Source organism: Mugil cephalus, chromosome 18, assembly GCF_022458985.1.
Source record: "Mugil cephalus isolate CIBA_MC_2020 chromosome 18, CIBA_Mcephalus_1.1, whole genome shotgun sequence".
Taxonomy (NCBI): Eukaryota; Metazoa; Chordata; class Actinopteri; order Mugiliformes; family Mugilidae; genus Mugil; species Mugil cephalus.
In genome coordinates, this window is record NC_061787.1 from 1,318,577 (window position 1) to 1,339,995 (window position 21,419).

The following is a 21,419-nucleotide window of genomic DNA, read 5'->3' on the forward strand; positions in this document are numbered from 1 at the left end:
CCGGTATCCAGTCCTCCAGGAATCCACAGGTGTCTTCACCTTCCGCACCCTCAGGTAGATTGACAAGCCGTAGATTGGAGCGACGTGAACGAGCTTCCAGGTCCAGTACTTCCTCCTCCAGCTGTTTATTTTTCTCCTCTACACGTTTCACCTTCTTTTGGAGCCCAGTTGTATCGTCTTGTGTTGTTGAGATTCTCGTCTCTGCCTGTGTAATTCTTTCCCAGCAGTCTGTAATGTCTCTCCTTACATTTTCAAACGCGGACATGATGCCATCAGATTTGGACGAGATTTCAGTCTTCACAGTGTTAATAGCTGCCAGTATGGTTGTCAAAGAGGCACCGGACTCTTCCCTCACAGTGTAATGTCTCCCTCCGGTCGTTTCTCGGGGCTAATGCTAGCAGCGGGGCTAATGCTAGCAGCGGGGCTGATGCTAGCAGCGGGGCTAATGCTAACAGCGGGGCTAATGCTAACAGCGGGGCTAATGCTAACAGCGAGGCTAATGCTAGCAGCGGAGCTAGCGCAGGCGCCAGCTTCCATGGCCACGTTGTTAGCGGTGAGCTTGGCTTTGGCAGTCGGAGTTGCAAAGTTACTGAAGCTGATCTGTTGTGTACGGCCACGGTTTTTCTTCTTTTGTCTCATTGATATTTTCTTAAACTCCGGTGTTGTCGTTGGGTTGACTAACGCATAAAATTGAACTTTTAGAAAGGATTTGAAGGGTTCAGTAGCAGAGCAGTCTTACACGTGTCCACTCAGCAAGCCGCCATAACCGGAAGTATCTATCGCACATTTTTGTTTTTTTCTCTATTTTTTTTGGAACGAACCTGTCGCTTATTGTTACTCGGGACACCTGCGGTGATTGGATTAAATGACATTAGCAGCTGCAGAGTTAAAGGAACTTAATATAATTTAGACATTTAGAAGTGGGTGTAATGGATAAAATTTAAGTTCTTTTATTAAATGATGAATTATTCTGAATTTACGTGATATAAAATGAGACATCATTTCTGTTAATTAAATGCGGGATCCCATATATCCATGACAGACTTTTGGTGTGTTTTCTTATTGGTTTAGGTTTAAAGTGTGGCTCAGTCTTCCTGTATAATATTCATTACACTTAAAGGGTATCAGCTATCCTGAAAAGATTCCCCTTGTGCCTAAGTAACTTCGTCCTGGAAAGGTGAATTGTTACAAGCTGAAAGTTCAGAATGAACAAGTTCATAAAATAGAAACTCCAAACAACTGAAACCAACAGGAAGCAGCTTCAAACAGTCAAATAGAAGAAGTGAAGGAGAGTTTTCATTAATATTAATAACAACATAGAGAAGTAGTGACTTCAGCTCTGAGCTCTGACAGCTCCACCAGAGGCTCCATCTCTATAAACTCATGTTGTGCAGATAAATTTATTTCTGATTCCACTGAAGATTCTCAAGTTTCAAAGAAAACAAACACGTCAGGATGAATTCAAACAAAGTCTCATATTCTGGAGCATTGATGCTGTTTACTTTGAATATGTCACTATAATCATCACTAGACTCCACAAGTGAATACTGAACATTTATTAGTTCCAGTCTGATGTGGTGGAAATGATTTTAGTACTGTTCTAAATGTTTGACAGACTTTAAGGTGGAAATGAAGAGTGTCAGAGTTTCAGAGTCAATCATCCAGTGGAGGATTTTCTTCTTCTATGAAACTTTGAAATGTGGAGCTCAACATGGCTCTGCCACAGTCAATGGATTAAACCACAGAAGAAGAAACCAGACTTTACCATGAATATCCTCAGTGTGGATCAGTAGAATATCAGCCTGATGTCACCACAACTTTACCATCATATTCATCTCAGCACACAAAGAAAACATGGAGACTGACCTCAGAGTCTCCAGTTTATAGTCTGGACTCTCCACAAGATCAAGAAGCTGCTTCACATCTGAATCCTTCAGGAAGTTTCCTCTCAGGTCCAGATGTTTCAGATGGGAGGGGTTGGGCTTCAGAGCTGAGACCAGAGAATCACAGCTGATCTCTGTCAACCAGCAGTTCTTCAAACTGAATAAAGAATAAAAGGTGAAGATAGAATCATGAATGATTCAGTCTCTCTCAGGCCAACACTGAGGTGCTGATGATGCTTTTATCTCCTGTCGTCTGAATTATTGTAATGCTCTGCTCTCTGATCTTTCCAAAATGACAATTTCCAACATTAATTATTCCAAAATTCAGCCTCTCGTGCGCTGACGAGGACCAGAGGGTGGGAGCGCATTACACCAGTTTTAATATCGCTGCATTGGCTCCCCGTGTGTTTCAGGATCGACTTTAAGGTTCTTTTAGTAGTTTTTAAATGTCTTAATGGTCTTGGGCCTTCTTATCTGTCTGACTTACTTTTACCGTATCAACCCTCATGAACCCTGAGGTCCTCCAGCACCGGACTTTTAACCAACCACAAGTTAGATCTAAGACACACGGGGAGGCAGAATTTAGTTATTGGCCCTCGACTGTGGAACAGCTGGAGAACCTCAGGGCCACAGAGACTCTGTATGTGTACATATGTGGTGGTGGTTTCTTGATGATTTATAGTTTTGTCTGTGTGAAGCACTTTAGGCTGCTGTTTTTGGTACGAAAAGTGTGGCATAAATAAAGTTTGATTTGATTTAGATGTGTTCAGGTTTTAAATGTTCAGCTCAACATTACTGTGTCCTAACAGCCTTTAAGCTTCATTGACTTTAACATTTTCTACAGTTTCTGCTACAAACACTGGTCTTGAACTAAAGGACATTTACAGATTCATGGAGGAAAGTTGTGGATGAAGATGAATTAGATTCAGTTGGTGATTAAACATATCAGATCTACAACAGTAACAGACAGTGAACTGACCTCAGAGTCTCCAGTCTACAGTCTGGACTCTCCAGAAAACCACACAGCTGCTTCACTCCTGAATCCTTCAGGTTGTTGATACTCAGGTGCAGATGTTTCAGATGGGAGGGGTTGGACTTCAGAGCTGAGACCAGAGAATAACAGCTGATCTCTGACAAACTGCAGTTGTTCAATCTGAATGAAGATTAAAAGATGTAGATTAAATCTCCTCTCCATGTCTGAGTGACTTTGACCTTGTGTTACTGTGGATCTCCATCATGTCTTCTACAGACAGTAATATGTGATTGCTCCTCCGGTAGCAGCCTTTTAGTGGTTCCTAGAGTCAAGACAAAGAAGTATGGAGAGGCATCTTTTCAGTTTCATGGCCCACGTCTATGGACCAGCCTGCTGGAGGACCTCAGGGCTGCAGAGGGTTGAACGTTGTGTTGGACGGTCCTCTGTGATGGTGTTTCCTCACTGGTCCATCTGTGCTCAGCTATGTTACTCATTTTATCTGTGCTCTTACTATCCCTGTGCTCCTTAGTGTGTGTGTGTGTGTGTGGGAAGGGGGAGGGTTCGTCAGGCTTGTTTTATATTTGTTTGTTCTACGTGTGAAGAACCTTGGGTTGTAATTTATTTCTATGAAAGGTGCTATATAAATAAAGTTGGTTTGATTTGATTTATACAGTTATTGAAATGAGTTTGTCTTCAGTTTGAGGAACAATAACGAAGATGAATTAGATTCAGTTGGTGATTAAACATATCAGATCTACAACAGTAACAGACAGTGAACTTACTCCAGAGTCTCCAGTCTACAGTCTGGACTCTCCAGAAAACCACACAGCTGCTTCGCTGCTGAATCCTTCAGGTTGTTGTTTTCACTCAGGTCCAGATGTTTCAGATGGGAGGGGTTGGACATCAGAGCTGGTCCCAGAGAATCACAGCTGATCTCTGACAAACTGCAGGTGTTCAACCTGAATAAAGTATGAAAGATGTAGATTCAATTCTGAATAATTCCATCAGATGTGTTCAGGTTTTAAATGTGCAGCTCAACATTACTGTGTCCTAACATCCTTTAAGCTTCTGTCAGAATCTGTTTCATTTGCATTAATTTCCTGTTTTACTTTGTAGTGTGTATTGCTGTTAGTGTTGATTCCTGTTGTTTCCTCCTCTGTGATTCATGTCTCCACTCTAATGTGTTTCCCCTGTGTCTTGTTACCCAGTGTATTTAAACCCTGCCTCATCCCCCTTGTCCTTGTAACTTTGTGTTTAAACCCTCTTGTGTTTTCTTTTGTTGTTTTGTTGTTTGCTACTTGTGTATTGTGCAGTGATGGAAAATCTGAAGCTTTGTGAAACACTGAATCAATCTGAAGCAATTGTGTTGAAGTGGTTAAGTGTTGTGAAGCGATTTATACGATTAAATGTGGTGACATCTGCTGGATAAAAGTAGAGATAGCATTCAAAGGAAACGAGGCAAAGGGTGGTGAAACGGTGAGGCACTGTTTAACAATGAAGGATCTATAGTATGTGCATTTTGAAATGCTTGATTTATATTCTTTCAGTAAAATAATGATGTGCTTTTGTGGTTGTGCCTTCATATAATACTGTATGTTTTAGATATATGCTTTTGGGTGACTGGTAGAAATACAAATTACAAAATAAGACAAGTGAAATGTTTCGCCAACTAGGGACTGTGGTGACAATGGTTGTGTAAAATGCTTGTTTCTCTGTATGTGTGTTTAGTATGTATGTATGTAAGTCAATATATGTATAATGTGTGAATCCCTATGTGCCAATGTAAGTACACAAGCTAATCTAATGTTGTACTACTCCCACCTGAAACCTCACTCTGCTTGGTTGTAAATCGATGACATATGCAAAACTCTCCTCTCAAAACCTTGTGACATTTTGATGAATTGTGGCTATTTATATGCATTGAGATAGAAAACCCAGCCCTGAATTCCAAACTGTAGTGACACATGGCCGATACGCGTGTGACCTAGTGAAGCCTCATTTGAGGAGTCACATGATTTTTCACTGTATGAAGTGAAGCATCAAAGCCTCTTGTGGCGATACTTCTGCTTTGAAAGCTCGACACTGTGTTGAGCTTCTGCTTGGAGTGTAACATCTCTACTATTGTATGTGACCTCTTCTGCTATTTTCCTCCTTTTGGATTTTGACCTTGGCCTACTTTTGGACTAAAGTTCTTGTTTTGTGGACGATTCTTCTGCCTGGTTTTTCCAGTTGCACTTGGGTCCCAGCCCCCAGCCCCTTCACAGCTTCACTGACTTTTTCTACAGTTTCTGCTACAAACACTGGTCTTGAACTAAAGGACATTTACAGATTTATGGAGGAAAGTTGTGGATGAAGATGAATTAGATTCAGTTGGTGATTAAACATATCAGATCTACAACAGTAACAGACAGTGAACTGACCTCAGAGTCTCCAGTCTACAGTCTGGACTCTCCAGAAAACCACACAGCTGCTTCACTGCTGAATCCTTCAGGTTGTTTCCACTCAGGTGCAGATGTTTCAGGTGGGAGGGGTTGGACTTCAGAGCTGAGGCCAGATAATAACAGCTGATCTCTGACAAACTGCAGCTCTCCAATCTGAATAAAGAATAAAAGATGAGAGTTCAGAAAGTTCCTCCTTTAAATCGTGTTCAGAGCTGAAGAAGGTTCAGAATGAACAAGTTTAAAGTTCACACGTTAAAGATGTTTTGTTCTTTCAAAGTGAACTATTTAAATTGTGGTTCAGATGAACAAAGACATTTGAAGACAAAACTGATTTGGATATAATATAAAACCATCGTTTGTTGTTGGTCTCCTTTTAATTTGAAAAACTCTAAGGTGGAAATGAAGAGTGTCAGAGTTTCAGAGTCAATCATCCAGTGGAGGATTTTCTTCTTCTATGAAACTTTGAAATGTGGAGCTCAACATGGCTCTGCCACAGTCAATGGATTAAACCACAGAAGAAGAAACCAGACTTTACCATGAATATCCTCAGTGTGGATCAGTAGAATATCAGCCTGATGTCACCACAACTTTACCATCATATTCATCTCAGCACACAAAGAAAACATGGAGACTGACCTCAGAGTCTCCAGTTTATAGTCTGGACTCTCCACAAGATCAAGAAGCTGCTTCACATCTGAATCCTTCAGGAAGTTTCCTCTCAGGTCCAGATGTTTCAGATGGGAGGGGTTGGGCTTCAGAGCTGAGACCAGAGAATCACAGCTGATCTCTGTCAACCAGCAGTTCTTCAAACTGAATAAAGAATAAAAGGTGAAGATAGAATCATGAATGATTCAGTCTCTCTGAGGCCAACACTGAGGTGCTGATGATGCTTTTATCTCCTGTCATCTGAATTATTGTAATGCTCTGCTCTCTGATCTTTCCAAAATGACAATTTCCAACATTAATTATTCCAAAATTCAGCCTCTCGTGTGCTGACGAGGACCAGAGGGTGGGAGCGCATTACACCAGTTTTAATATCGCTGCATTGGCTCCCCGTGTGTTTCAGGATCGACTTTAAGGTTCTTTTAGTAGTTTTTAAATGTCTTAATGGTCTTGGGCCTTCTTATCTGTCTGACTTACTTTTACCGTATCAACCCTCATGAACCCTGAGGTCCTCCAGCACCGGCCTTTTAACCAACCACAAGTTAGATCTAAGACACACGGGGAGGCAGAATTTAGTTATTGGCCCTCGACTGTGGAACAGCTGGAGAACCTCAGGGCCACAGAGACTCTGTATGTGTACATATGTGGTGGTGGTTTCTTGATGATTTATAGTTTTGTCTGTGTGAAGCACTTTAGGCTGCTGTTTTTGGTACGAAAAGTGTGGCATAAATAAAGTTTGATTTGATTTAGATGTGTTCAGGTTTTAAATGTTCAGCTCAACATTACTGTGTCCTAACAGCCTTTAAGCTTCATTGACTTTAACATTTTCTACAGTTTCTGCTACAAACACGGGTCTTGAACTAAAGGACATTTACAGATTTATGGAGGAAAGTTGTGGATGAAGATGAATTAGATTCAGTTGGTGATTAAACATATCAGATCTACAACAGTAACAGACAGTGAACTGACCTCAGAGTCTCCAGTCTACAGTCTGGACTCTCCAGAAAACCACACAGCTGCTTCACTCCTGAATCCTTCAGGTTGTTGATACTCAGCTCCAGATGTTTCAGATGGGAGGGGTTGGACTTCAGAGCTGAGACCAGAGAATCACAGCTGATCTCTGACAAACTGCAGCAAATCAATCTGAATAAAGAATAAAAGTGAGCTCCAGTGAAATGTATGATGTGTTTCATGGTGACTCAGAGCAACAGCCTTCTATCAGTCTGACTCAACAACATCAGTAACAGTCTGTGACTGTGTGTTTAGTTTTTATCATCAGTGGAGATTGAAATGAACTGTTGCACCAAAGCAGCACATTTACCAGGACTTTTATAGTTTGGGGGGTTTCATGTGAAATGTTCTGGTGATGTATGATTGTAATAAATAAGAAGACTTGTTGTGAGTCAATGTTCTTCAGCTGTTCAGAAAAACAGAACATTTGAGAATATTTTCTTCAGATTTGTGCTCATGGAAATACTGAACATTTATCAACTAAAAACCATTTGACACATCAGTCAATGATCTGAAGTGAATAAATAAAGAAAACCTCCAACAGCTCCAGTCAGTGAACTGACCTCAGAGTCTCCAGTCTACAGTTTGGACTCTCCAGTCCAGCAGACAGATGCTTCACTGCTGAATCCTCCAGGATATTATCACTCATGTCCAGCTCTGTCAGATAGGAAGGGTTGGACTTCAGAGCTGAGGCCACAACTTCACAGTGAGTCTCTGAGAGTCCACATCCAGTTAATCTGTAATTAGAAAACATATAAATCTAAGATCAGATCATTTCCATCTAGATCCAGACTGAATGAGTATGAAACAGAATGAGGTGATCATCTGATGATGTTGTCTTCCAGGTCACTGCTCGTGTGGTTGACTGGTGTTGCAGAGAGTAGCTGGAAGTGTGTATGAATCCTTTTCGTGTAACGTGAACTGTGAGTGTGTGTGTTACATCTTTAGTATTGACCGACCTTGCGGTGTAGTCAACACACTTTGACAGTGTTTTTTTTTTTCATTTATTTATTTTTTTTTACACTTTTTTACACTTATTCACTACCAATATTCACTGCTCTGAACCTCCACTGGCTGCATACCGGCGCTCCAGCCTTGCTGCTCAGCTACTGATGCCATCTCTGCATACCTAGCTTTCTTGCGCTCATTACCCTCCTCCACTCTGTCTTCCCACGGAGCAGTAAGCTCCACAAAGTACACTACCTTCTCTATTTCCGGCCACAACAGCAGGTCTGGTCTCTGACGAAGGTTCACTATTTGTGCTGGGACAGTCAGGTGACCGTTTAAGTGGGACTAGGGATGTCACGATTACTCGATTTCACAATTAACAACGGCATTAAGTGCTAAAATGAATTCATCGTAACGTTTCCTGAATACCGTCAGAAAATAGTATTCCGGGACCATAGTTAAGGGCAACTCAAACGGAACGAAAACAGAGTTACGCAACACCCATGCAGTTTTTCCAGCGGCAGGTCCCAATCCTAAATCCTAGCCACTGCTCTTTCAAATGTCACGGGTACACGCGACTACTAAGGTAAACAACAGATAACTATCTTGCTCAGCATCTACTCTTTGGGGTTCTTAATCTACCGGTTACCACCGGTCACTTTGTAAACTTCCTCAAGTGTCTCGATCCGCTGGACGGCGCTCGGTTTATCAATAAAGAACGAGGTTACTGTGGCACAGAAGTTTAACACCACATGTCTGTTTCTGTTTATTATCTCCTCTTTTGAGCGCTGACGTTCTCGCTACACGCTGGTCTGTTGACAATATCACATGATGTTGGTAACGCTACACTTAAATTATCTGATGTTTCATCGAGTTGTTTTGTGTTTGCTCAGGTGTATGTGTGTGCAAATACAAATATTGTATCATATAATAAGTAATATAATTATATTTTAGCATCAAAATATATAAATGAAGGAAACTTTAAGACCTTTAAGGAGTGTTCATGTGATTTTACATATGAATAGATATGTAAAATCAATCAACGCATGATAATCGCGATTATCGTAATATCAGGATAAACTCTCTGACAATAATGGTACTAAGGAAAACTGTAATCATGACATCCCTAAGTGGGACCTCAGCTCCCAGGCTCCGCCCACCCTTAGCTGCCCCTCGCTATGCCTGATTCTCGACAGTCAGACCTTTTCTCCCTCTCGAACAAACACAGTGTGCCTATTCTCCTTTCTAGCAGATGAGGAATTTGCTTCAATCCGTTTTTCCTCATCAGCAGCTGCTAAGCATTTCAGAACCTGGTTGTGATGCCAGGTATATTTCTCCCTTGGGAGGGACTAACCCTGCAACCTGTCAGAATGTGGCTAAGTGTACATACACAAGAACACATTGGGCAGGCAGCATCCTCTCCTAACCACTGGTTTAGGTTCTGGGGAGATGGCAGCACATCATAAATCTGATCCTACTAGCCTCCATGCTCCACAGCTCTCTCCACTTCAACTACCTTTTCCTCCACTAGCTCCACAGCATTCTACTATGCTTTCATTGAAAATGTGATAACCTTCTCCTTTACATGTTGGCTTCATTCCACTACACTGTAGTATAGAAACCACCTGCTGAACATGGTGAAGGTCTGCTCTAATATCATTGGGCAGCCTGTTCATCCCCCTCACTCTCCTCTGTGATCAACAGACAAAGATTTTACAGGATTCTTCCAACATTCTGTGTCCTGAGCTTGAGTGGCTTCCCTCAGGATGCAGAGGAGGAGGACTAGGTTTGTCCCCAGAGCTGTCCAGCTCCTCAGTTCGGATGCTTAAGTCTAAACAAAGAAAGCTAAATGCACTTTAAGACTAGCACTTTTTAAATGACTGTTACGTTCTTAAAATACTGTCATGTGCTTTTTTAATCTGAATATACAATTGTGTGGCCTGTTCTGTTTTGTATGTCCTTTAAGCTGTTGATGTAAACTGATTTGAATCGAACAGAATTGAACATCTGAACGATTCTGTTAATGATCAGGACTCACTGAGCCTTTCTGCAGTTCCTCACAGCTGAGATCAGTCTCCGTCGACCTTCCTCTGATGTGTTGTACTGACTCAGGTCCAACTCATCCAGAACCTCCTCTGACATCTGCAGCATGTAGGCCAGAGCTGAGCACTGGATCACAGAGAGTTTCTTTTCTGATCTCTTCTCCGACTTCAGGAACTCTTGGATCTTCTGATGAACTGAGAGGTCGTTCATCTCCATCAGACAGTGGAAGATGTTGATGCTTCTGTCAGGAGAAATGTTATCATTCCTCATATTCTTCAGCTTATTGATAGCTCTCTGGATGATTTCTGGACTGTTATCCGTCTGACCCAGCAGAACTCCTAAGAGTCTGTGGTTGGACTCCAGAGAGAGGCCATGAAGGAAGCGAACAAACAGGTCCAGATGACCATTTGTACTGAGCAGGGATTTCTTCATGGCTCCACACAGGAAGCTATCCAGAGGCTTAGCGGAGATCCGGTAGTCTCTCCCCAGAAAGTTCTTCAGAACCTCTGTCTTCTTGTTAGTGTAACAGTGGAACATGTAGACTGCAGCCAGAAACTCCTGAACGCTCAGATGAACAAAGCAGTAGACTGATTTCTGGAAGATCACACTCTCTCTTTTGAAGATCTCTGTACAAACTCCTGAGTACACTGAGGCCTCTGTCACATCCAGACTACAGCGCTCCAGGTCTTCTTGGTAGAACATGATGTTTCCTTCCGCCAGATGTTCAAACGCCAGCCTCCCCAGCTTCAGAAGAACTTCCCTGTCAGCCTCCATCAGCTCCTGTGGACTCATCTCATGTCCCTCATGGTACTTGTTCTTCTTCCTCTTTGTCTGAACCATCACAAAGTGTGAGTACATGTCAGTCAGGGTCTTGGGCAGCTCTCCTCTCTGCTCTGTAGTCAACATGTGCTCCAGAACTGTAGCAGTGATCCAGCAGAAGACTGGGACTGCACACAGGATGTGGAGGCTCCTGGAGGTCTTGATGTGGGAGATGATTCTGCTGGACAGCTCTTCATCACTGAACCTCTTCCTGAAGTACTCCTCCTTCTGGGCGTCAGTGAAGCCTCGTACTTCTGTTACCCTGTCAACACATGTAGGAGGGATCTGATTGGCTGCTGCAGGTCTGGAAGTGATCCAGACCAGAGCCGAGGGAAGCAGGTTCCCCTTGATGAGGTTTGTCAGCAGCACGTTGACTGATGCCTTCTGTGTCACATCAGACACAACCTCACTGTTGTTGAAGTCAAGTGAAAGTCTGCTTTCATCCAGGCCGTCAAAGATGAACAAAAGTTTCCAGACAGCCAGCTGCTCTGCTGTGACCTTCTGTAATGTTGGATGGAAAACATGGAGCAGCCTGAGAAGACTGTACTGCTCATCTTTGATCAAGTTCAGCTCCCTGAACGAAAGCACAATCACCACACTGACATCTTGGTTTTCCAAACCCTCTGCCCAGTCCAGAGTGAACTTCTGCACTGAGAAGGTTTTTCCAACACCAGCGACACCGTAGGTCAGAACCAGTCTGATGCGTCTCTGATTGTAGGCTAAGGCTGAAAAGATGTTGTGGCACCTGATTGGAGTGTCATGGAGGGCCTTCATCTTGGAAGCTGTCTCAAGCTGCTTCACCTCATGTTGGGTATTAACCTCTTCACTCTGTCCCTCTGTGATGTAGAGCTCAGTGTAGATCCTGTTGAGGAGGGTTCCTCTTCCTCTTACATCAGTTCCTTCAGTCACACGTTCACATCTCCTCCTCAGACTGATCTTATGTTCATCTAAAACCTCCTGCAGACCAACATCATCTGGAAAGAAGAACAAACAAGAGACAGAAAGAAACAGTCATCCCTGTTTGAATCCACAAAGAACAGAAAACAGACTTTAAATGCCCTCACTTCTCATGATAACTCATTTTTAGAGGAAACATTAGAAATGCTCTTTGTTCTATCAGCCTCTGAGGGGGCGTGTCAGTGTTTGATTGACAGCAGCTCATCTGCAGCTCTTCATCTAACAGATCACTGTGGTTGCTCCTTCCTCTCTGTAATATTTAAGACTAATCCACTAAAAATGGTTGATATATGTTCATCCCGTGCTTTCAACGGCACTTCCAACGTTTTAGCTCTTTCACAACAAAAGAGTTTAACCACAACAAGTTTAAATTAATTTATATCAGCAGAAATTAACTGAGCTCAGTTATGAGTAAAATAAGGCTGGTATGAGAAGTGCAGGGAAACAAAAAATACAATAAATTAAACTATAGCATGAGTGAATTAAATGTAGAGTCTTACTTGATCTGGATCTTTTTCCACACTGGGGACAGGAGTGTCCTGATGAAGCAGACTGGTCCCAGTACGAGGTGATGCACTGTCTGCAGAACCAGTGTCCACAGCTGGTAGAGACTGGATCCTTCAGGACGTCCTGACACAAAGCACAGCAGGACGGCTGCTCCTCTACAGAAACATGACTCCTCTTCCTCTCTCTGTCAACACATTTCTTCATCATTAAAACCATTTGCACATTATCAACATTCAACATCACTGTCCAGAAGCTCAGACGCTCACAGAGAACAGGAAAAGTTTGAACTGACTTCCTTTGTTTTAAACTCTCCTGTTTTCATCAACACCAATGAACTGCTTTTCACATCTTTCTGTCTTATTAAACACTGAGTGATCTACCTGCTGTTTGCTGTTGATACAAACTCAACACGTCCTGCAGAGACTTCACAGTAAAAACCTTCCATCAAAGAGAGCTGATTCTGTCCTTCACTGTTGAAGCTTGAGTTAGTTCAGTCTGAACTGAGCTTAGAAGAGTCTAAGAAGTGTTACTGACAGTGAACTGGACTGACAGAGAGGACTGATCAGATAAATATCACATTCTAACTATACTGGCTGGTTGCTACACACTGACTATGGGAGGATGAGAAAACTGCAGTTCAATCCATCCAATAGTACCCAGCTGGAAATATGTACACACTTCACCATTAGGACAAATATATCTGAATATTGATGAGTGGACATTCTGAAATGGAGGTTCTCAGAAGCCTTGGAGCGACTCCTGATCTGAAGAATACAACATCATCTGTAGAACACAGTGAGATCATGAGTAGGACTAAGTTCCAATGGCTCAGAGTCACTTGTGTTTATTGTATTATTTTAACTTCAGTTCCAGTACTCCATGTTGATCAAAGACGGATGGGAACTGTAGTTTTTATTAAAGATTTTCCTTGTAAGTTAAAATAAATACTTGTTTCTATTGTGTGATTGTTCTATAATTTTAATCTTGTCTAACTCTTTATCCTCTGAGCAATTGTGCTGAAATTCCATTTTGATGTAAATATAAATGACAAATAAAGTCTAAGTCTGTCTAAGAAATGCAGAGGTTCGTCCTCTAAATTACCCGGTGATGTTGATGTACCTGCCTGTTACCTTTGGATTTTGTCACTGTGCAAAAAACAAAACAAAAAACATTTTTGAATTATTGATGACCAAAACAAAGAGTTGTGTTTTTTGTGCTTTTCAGATGATCTTGAGTTTGAAGACGTTTCACATCCATAGATTCATCATGGAGAAATTCTGTGGAACTGATCTGTAAAGTCCTCAGACTGTCTGTAGTTTTTTACCCTTTCATTTGTACCTCTGTACCACATGGAGATTCTGGTAGGAGGAGCAGCAGCTCTCTGTGGATTTAGATGGATGCAGCCCTCACTTGGGAGTAATTTTCATAAACTGTAGGCCATTTTATTCACTGTGGAAGTTCACCTTGTTAGTGGGTATGCACTATATGCGGCGCATAGGGGCGCTGCACTAGAGGGGCGCCAAAGCAATGGGGGAAAAATTATTTTGAGTAGGCATTTTCTTTATTTAAGAACTTTTGTTGGTTCACCAGTCATGTGTCTGCATACCCCTCAGAAAGTAGGTAGTTGCGACAGTTGGTGTTTACATTCCACCACAGGCGTGCATCACAGACGTGAAGAAAACCCACCTGTACTCTCTGCTAATCATTCTCAAGGGTTTTAATAGAGCAAATCTCAAGCTTGAAATGCCTAAATACAGACAACACGTGACCTGTCCCACCAGCATGAACACCTTGGACCACTGCTACAATACAATAAAAGACGCTTATCGCTCTGGCCCCGCACCCCTTTGGGATTCTCTGATCACTGCCTGGTCCATCTCATCCCAACCTACAGGCAAAAGCTGAATTGTGCCAAGCCTGTAATGAGAACAGTGAAGAAATGGACAGATGAGTCAAAAATACAGCTACAGGATTTGACTGCACTGATGGGAGCATCTTTAAAGCTACGTGAATGAACTGACCGACACTGTGACATCGGACATCAGATTTTGTGAGTACATGTCTGTGAAGAACAACACCTTCTGCACTTTCAACAACAACAAACCATGGTTCACTGCAAGACTGAGACAACTACGCCAGGACAAGGAAGAGGCCTACAGAAGTGCAGATCGGGACTTGTACAAACAGGCCAGAAACAAGCTGATACTGAAAAGTTGTCAAACCGCTTTTCTGCCAACGACTCCACACTCCACAGCTCTGTGGTGAGCCCCTGCCTGGCAGAGGATGTCAATCAGTGCATTTACATGCAGAGCTTAATCAAGCCATGCTTGAAATTCAACTTTCTGACTACTGTCAGTTTACATCCAGTTTACATGCAACTGAGAAAATCGAATAAGTGACAGGAACATATTCTCTTCCTCCACACTAGGTGACGATATGTGTCTTTTCAGTAGGTTAATACCACGTTAATACAGCCCCCTGGTTGGCCTATTACGTCGTGTAATAAACAAGAGTTGTTCGTGTGGCAGACCGGCATTTTAAAGAATAGTACTTTTTTTTTTAATCTCGTACATAATGTTCGCTCTACTTCTGGTGCTAATAGATGGCGCTATCCCTCAGATAGTTCTTCGACTGGCTCTGTTACCTTCTTCTTCTGTGACCGACGTTCTTGGATGTTTTTGTTCTGTGGTCACATGCCAGTTCAGCAGTTGTGCAGCAAGCGCACATGCATTATCCTGTGAGAAATGTGATTAAGGCGTACACATGGTGGAGAAAAACCAAATTCCAGTAACATTATCTGGTTGTCTTAATCGGATAAAGAGAACTCTGATTTTAGTCGGAGTAACGTGTTTTCATGCATTTAAATTCTCGGTAACGCTTTATATTAAGGTCCTTGTAATAACCATTAATTAATAGGTAATAAGGCCCTTGTAAGTCCTTACAAGATGCACAATAAAGTTTGAAAGGGGCACTTTTGAATTGCTGTGGTTCTAATGGACCATGTTTTTGTTTGTTTGTTTTTCAAAGTTAAAACAAAGTGTACAGTTCCTTGAAATATTTTTTTTTTCTCTTTCGTTGAGATGCCTGTTTTAGGTGATTTTTATTTTGATACATTTTAGTAATATGTCCACAGCAATAAATAAAAACAATTTTGGTATTCACAGTTTAAACACTTGTTGTATTATGCATTTTTTTCTTCCCATTGTATCAACCTTGACCACATTCCAGATGTGGAAGTGGAAAAGCATATTAATCATTAATAAATGCATAATAAATGATTTATTAGCTTTAATAAAGCATTGTTCTCGCTTTAGATCCAGTAGCTGCAAAAAGCACAATTAACTGTTAACAAGTGTATAGTTAACTGATAATAGATGAGCAATAAAGTATATTTTAATATCAATAAGCAAAAAAAGAGGTGGTTATGGGTGTTTGTAATTCCATTATGAACAATTATAAGATACTCATGAGGCGTCTATTAATGTTCTTAAGCATTTGCAAACTGTTAACAAGTTTCTTATAAGCACTTATAAATATCTTATAGCCTGCTATTAACTGTATTATAAAGCCATTATCACTTATGTAGGTTTATAAATACACAATAATGTTAATAAGCATCTTGTAAGGACTTACAAGGGCCTTATTACCTATTAATTAATGGTTATTACAAGGACCTTAATATAAAGCGTTACCAAATTCTCCAGTTAGAGTCTGATTAATACAATAATTAGTTTTTTTCCACATGCATAAACATACTGACTGTCCTTTATTCCAGGTACTTTCACACCTTCCACTCCTCCCACACCGGTGGACGACCCTAAATGCAACACGGTCCACTCCAAAAGGTAAATAGTCCTGACTGACAGTGTTACTTTCTGACACATCAGGTAAGCGTCTCAGCTTCAGCCTGATGTCGCTGCTCCATTTCAAATTAAACTACCTGGCTGGATGGGAAAAGGCATTTGCAGTCGATCTGTGCATTCATCGATTAACCAATAGGAGAACGTTCAGTCCCCTCATCTGAATAACATTTCTTTGTGCATGTGAAGTGGTGCATCAATAAATAAATAAATTGATAAATAAATACATAGTTTTTATGACATTTATTTAGGAATTTATTTTTATTTAATGAATTATTTCTGGCATATATTTATTTTTTTATTTTTTTATTGTGTCAGAATTGGTCCTCCATATATCAGCTCCACTTATTAGCTCAGAAACATCAGCAGCATGTATCAGCTGTCAGCCAATGTTCAGCATTGGTATCTGCACTAAAAGATCTATATCGGTCGACCTCTAGTCGATTGTATGTTAAAATGTTTTTAATTCCTACAAATTTCCTCCAGTCTGGATGTGAATACTCTCAAATTTAAGCTGAGAGTCTGTAGTCTCTGAGACCACCTTCAGTTTATAACTACAAGCTGAATAAACTTTGGTTAACAGCTGGAATAAAAAAAACACTTCAGCTAAACTCAATCAACCACTGGGGACAGAAAATACCCTGGAACTGACAGAGGTGATTAAAATGAGTCGTGAACAAGTTAGTAGTAGTTCTCTTACTTTGTGTCTGAGGGTCGAGGTTCTCCACTGAATTCTGGAGGATGATCTTTGGACCAGTCACTCTTCATAGACAGACAGCTGACTCTGTCCTCCTCTTCCTCCATCTCCTGTCTCATCTTCAGTCAGTCTGAGAGATAAACCAGAAACACTCAGTGAGTTTACATCAACTTCAGTTCAGTTTTTATTAAAGATTTCTCTGTCAAGTTAAAAATAAATACTTAGAGTTTGATCAGGAAACTTTAACTTAGCCAACTCAATTCACACTGAACACACATAACACGCTCATTTAATTTAACGCAAACACAGAATTATTGTTTCCGTCTTGCGTTACTGTCATTAACGGTTATCATACCCGGATACGTTCCTTTCTAAATAAACTTCACAGGAAATACAAAATAAAAGAGAATAAGGAAACACACAGAAGGCGATTCTAAACTGAACGTAGGTGTGAGAGTGAATGGTTGTTTGTCGGAGTGTAAGAAGTGAAACACAAACGACAGTTTAATAACTGTCTCCCCCCGACACACAAGGCCCCGAAATAAAAAAAAAAACGACCCCACAAACAAACAAACTCTTAAAGGAGAAGAACATTAACTCTCACCTCTCTTCAGTTTCCTCCTTCAACTCTGAATCAAAATGGAGTCTGAACAAAACACTTTCACTATCATTGCTCCTCCTCCACCTGCCCAGGTGAGCTCCTCCTCAGCTCCTCCTCTGCTCCTCCTCTCTACGTTTACTGGAAATCACGTGATGTGTGTGTGCTGGTGTGTGTCTCTTTCTCTTCACATTAAAATCACGTTGTCTCAATAAAATGGATGTGGATGAGTTCAGGTTCAAAAGATAAACATACGAAAGATAAAAGTAAAATAAATGGAACAATACATTTTTTAAAAAAGTACAGAATTATCAGGAAACAAAGATGGAAGAATCTACAGTATCTACATAGAAATAATAGTCAGGTGTAATAGTGTCCATTAACATGGAGTTAACTCTCAGAGAAAGGTGAGCTATTGTACAGCTGGATAGAGTTTGGTATGAAAGAAGTTCTTCTTTACACTAAAACAAATGGAATAAATATGGATATGGATCAGACTGGGCTGTATGTGGCCCCCCAACTAAAATGAGTTTAACAGCCCTGGTCTAGAATGACATGTGGTCCTTCTCATCCTCCTCTAATGGAGTCAGTCTGAGAAATGAACCAGTGACAAGAATCACTCCTCAGTGTTCACTCCCTCTCCTCATGAAACCTGATCAGCTGCTCAGGTGAGCTCCTCCTCTCTCCATGTCCAGGTAGTGAGTTTATCTCTGGGCTGGATCAGAATGTGCAGGTAAATTCAGGACATCATTAGAGAACAGTGTTTCACTCTGGCCCTGAGAGGAACCAGACCAATGTGGTCAACATCAAACATGAAGAGTATCCCAAACTAAAGCAGAGGAGAAACAACACATGTCAGGGTAGGGGATGCTGAGACGAGGACCCAGGTGCAGGACAATAAGGACGATGCAGGGAATACAGAGAAAGGTTTTTCTTTTTTATAATAACTAACAAAAAGCACTGCGTTGAGGCAGGTAAATACAAAATACAAAAATCAAAAGAATCATGAATGTGGCATGGAAAACAAGGAACATGGCTTGGGGACCAAATAACATCAGGTAGGTAACACAACGACACGACCAGGAACAAAGGGAAGGCAGGGCTATAAATACACAAGAGGGCTCAGGAAGAAGACACAGGTGAAACTCATGAGGGCAATCAAACCAAGTGGGACCAATAAACAATCAAGGGACACACAAGGAACATAGACAGGAACCCAGAACTTAACAAAATAAAACAGGAAATACAACACGATACAAGACTTAATCGTGACAGAAACACGAGGCAAGACAGGCAGGAAACTAAGAAACATAACGAAATAAAACAGGAAACACAAAACATGACACACACAGACATGAAAAACCACAAGGAGACACCACAGACAGGAAATCCAGAAACTTGACAAAATAAAACACTCCAAACTTCAAAACATGATCACAAAATAAAAGACAGGCATAAACCATGACAACACATGCTTCAGAGTGATCTGGCTCTAAGGGAGGACGACTGGAATGAAGAAGAAGACAGAAAATAATGATTCATAAATTAATCTTTTAAATGAACGATGAGAATAAAGTGGATTCTTTCAGTCCTAATAGAAATATCACATTTGCTGAAGTCAAATGTTAAAAAGTTTCCCAAATCTAAGGTTTAGAAAGTTTATTTTCATGATTTATACTAATTTAACCCAAAACTAATAGTCTGACTGTTTTTACAGACAGTGACTTTTCTACTGCGTTTAGAGTAAGTGAACTCACCACAGACACTGGTTTATGAATCATTTATCTCAGTCAGTGAACTCACCACCACTAGATTGTGTACACCTTAAGACCAAACACTTTGCACCGAGCTGTTCCTCGTGTTCGGACTGAATTGAGAAAAAAGCTTTTCATTTCTCTGCCCCCTCAGCTTGGAATCCCATTCAATCTGAACTGAAAATGACTGAACTGATCTCATTTGAGACCTTTCTCTCTATACTCAAAGACCAACGATGAGAATCCATTCAACAGTGCCTGTGTTTTAAATTGTTACCAGTCATCACTCCTGCATTTTATCTAACAAACTGAGGAGTCACCTGAAACTTTGGGTGTTCCCCTGAACAACAAACTGGACTGGACTGGACTGGCCACATGAGGGCAGTCTATAAGAAAGACCAGAGCAGACTCTATCTGCTAAGTCCTCTTAGGTCCTTCATCCGCCATCTACTATGGAGTGGTCTGCTGGAGCAGCAGGTTCTCAGAGACAAACAGAGACTGAACAGACTGGTGAAGAAGGCTGACTCTGCTCCCTGGGGCCTGTGGAGGTGGAGGGTGATCTGAGGATGGTGGTAAACCAGTCCCACCCCCTCCTGTGGCCTATGTTTTAGCAAAGCTTAGGTGAGCCTGGATGAGGGTTTCTTCAGAAAACAAGGGCAACTGGACTAATTTGTTATTTTGAAGACGTTTCCACCACCTCAGAGTGACTGGTAGGGATTTTAGGTTTTTATCCCGAAAATTTGTGGATGTAGTCCACCTGACGATCACATGACTAGAGTCTCAAGTTAATGACCTGATACTCACCTGAAAAAGTGTGGAGGGCTGAAATAAGTCTTCTTCTTCCTACTACTTTTTGAGCATCAATGAATGAATCTGAATATTTAACCTGTATGTCTTCTGTTGAAAGTAATTGAATTATTAGATCCTATTATATGCAGGTCATTTGTGATGTAGACTGTTTTACTCACTTGTACTGTTGAAATAAATCCAATGAATGAATGGATGAATGAATACAGGATCAGACCAGATTCTGCAGGGTGCATTTGAACGCTTTCACCAGACAATTAAAACCGTGTTACTCACTTATAGTCTGGAGTTTGACAAAGACTAGGATGAGGGAGTCCATCTGTACATGTTGGCCATAAGGGAGGTACAGAAATCTCTGGTTTAGACTATATGAGTTGGTGTTTGCCTTTACAGTCTGAGGTCCTCTGAAATGTTTAAGTAAAAAGTGTCTGTGTGAAAACACCGAAAATGACTTGAAGATCTATGTGAGTAGTTTCAGGTTTAGACTATGCCGTACTCATGTGCTGAAAGGTCGATTTGACAAGCACGACACAAGTTGAACATTTTTATCTGGTGACAAGGTTTGTGTTTTGTTTCCACTTCCTTTGTCTTGGAAGTTCTATAAACTGGGTCTCATCTGGTGCAGAAAAAAGTTATTGATAGAAACCCGTCCACTCCAGGTTGGTGACGCAGATCTTGTCTCTCTTCTGTCAATAGGTTGAAGGAGTACTGTGAGAGGGAGCATGTCCTAAAGTCCTAAAGCATGACGAAAGGCTCAAGATGAGACAGATGAAGTTGTTCCTGTGGAGCTGTCCGGTGCTGAAGTGACCTCTCCCTGTGTAAGCCTCATGTCAAGGGTTCAGAGGAGCTGTCCGGTGCTGAAGTGACCTCTCCTTGTATTAGCCTCATGTGGAGGGTTCAGAGGAGCTGTCCAGTGCTGAAGTGACCTCTCCTTGTGTTAGCCTCATTTCGAGGGTTCAGAGGAGCTGTCCGGTGCTGAAGCCAGTGTCTCTGGTTTGACAGTGGCACAAGCAAGTATGAGCACATTTCACCTATTTTAGCTTCACTCCACTGGCTGCCCGTCCATTTTAGGATCCATTTTAAAATTATTTATTTGCTTTTAAAGTCTTGAATGGCCTTGCCCCACCTTACCTTATTGAGCTGCTGCATCCCTGCACTCCCAGCCGCTCTCTCAGGTCAGCTGACCAGCTGCTCTTGTCAGTGCCTAAAGCTAGGCTTAAACTCAGGTTTCTTGGGTCATCGCTCCTTCCCAGACTCATCAGCCAAGAAAACATCTTCCACATCAAGTTAACCCTGATAAACATCGTCATCTTAAGCAGCAGAGTGGTATATCCTGTGAAGTGTAAACAGATAGTGATTGTTGTATATTGCATAGGGTTGTACACAATACAACACAGTGATAATATTAGTAATAGTAATACTACACATTGTGGAGCCTAACAGCAGCAGGAAAGGAAA

The 21,419-nt window shown here is 41.4% G+C and overlaps 1 protein-coding gene and 1 long non-coding RNA gene across 2 annotated transcripts; both read right to left on the reverse strand.

Annotated features, from left to right (window-relative positions):
- Positions 1 to 1,859: 1,859 nt before the first annotated feature.
- LOC124995541 (NACHT, LRR and PYD domains-containing protein 12-like) lies at positions 1,860 to 18,120 on the reverse strand (the record flags this gene model as incomplete). The annotated part of the gene is made up of 11 exons (XM_047567971.1): positions 17,407 to 18,120; positions 16,806 to 16,932; positions 12,239 to 12,429; positions 9,958 to 11,755; positions 7,535 to 7,708; positions 6,930 to 7,103; positions 5,934 to 6,107; positions 5,277 to 5,450; positions 3,639 to 3,815; positions 2,863 to 3,036; positions 1,860 to 2,040 (listed from the first exon to the last, which is right to left on the reverse strand). Coding segments are annotated over exons 2-11 (3,333 nt in total), but the record flags the coding sequence as incomplete, so codon positions are not given.
- A 196-nt stretch (positions 18,121 to 18,316) lies between these two features.
- Positions 18,317 to 21,397, reverse strand: LOC124995545. Its single transcript, XR_007110729.1, has 2 exons — positions 21,093 to 21,397; positions 18,317 to 20,951 (listed from the first exon to the last, which is right to left on the reverse strand). It is a non-coding gene; the product is annotated as an uncharacterized LOC124995545 (long non-coding RNA).
- Positions 21,398 to 21,419: the final 22 nt, after the last annotated feature.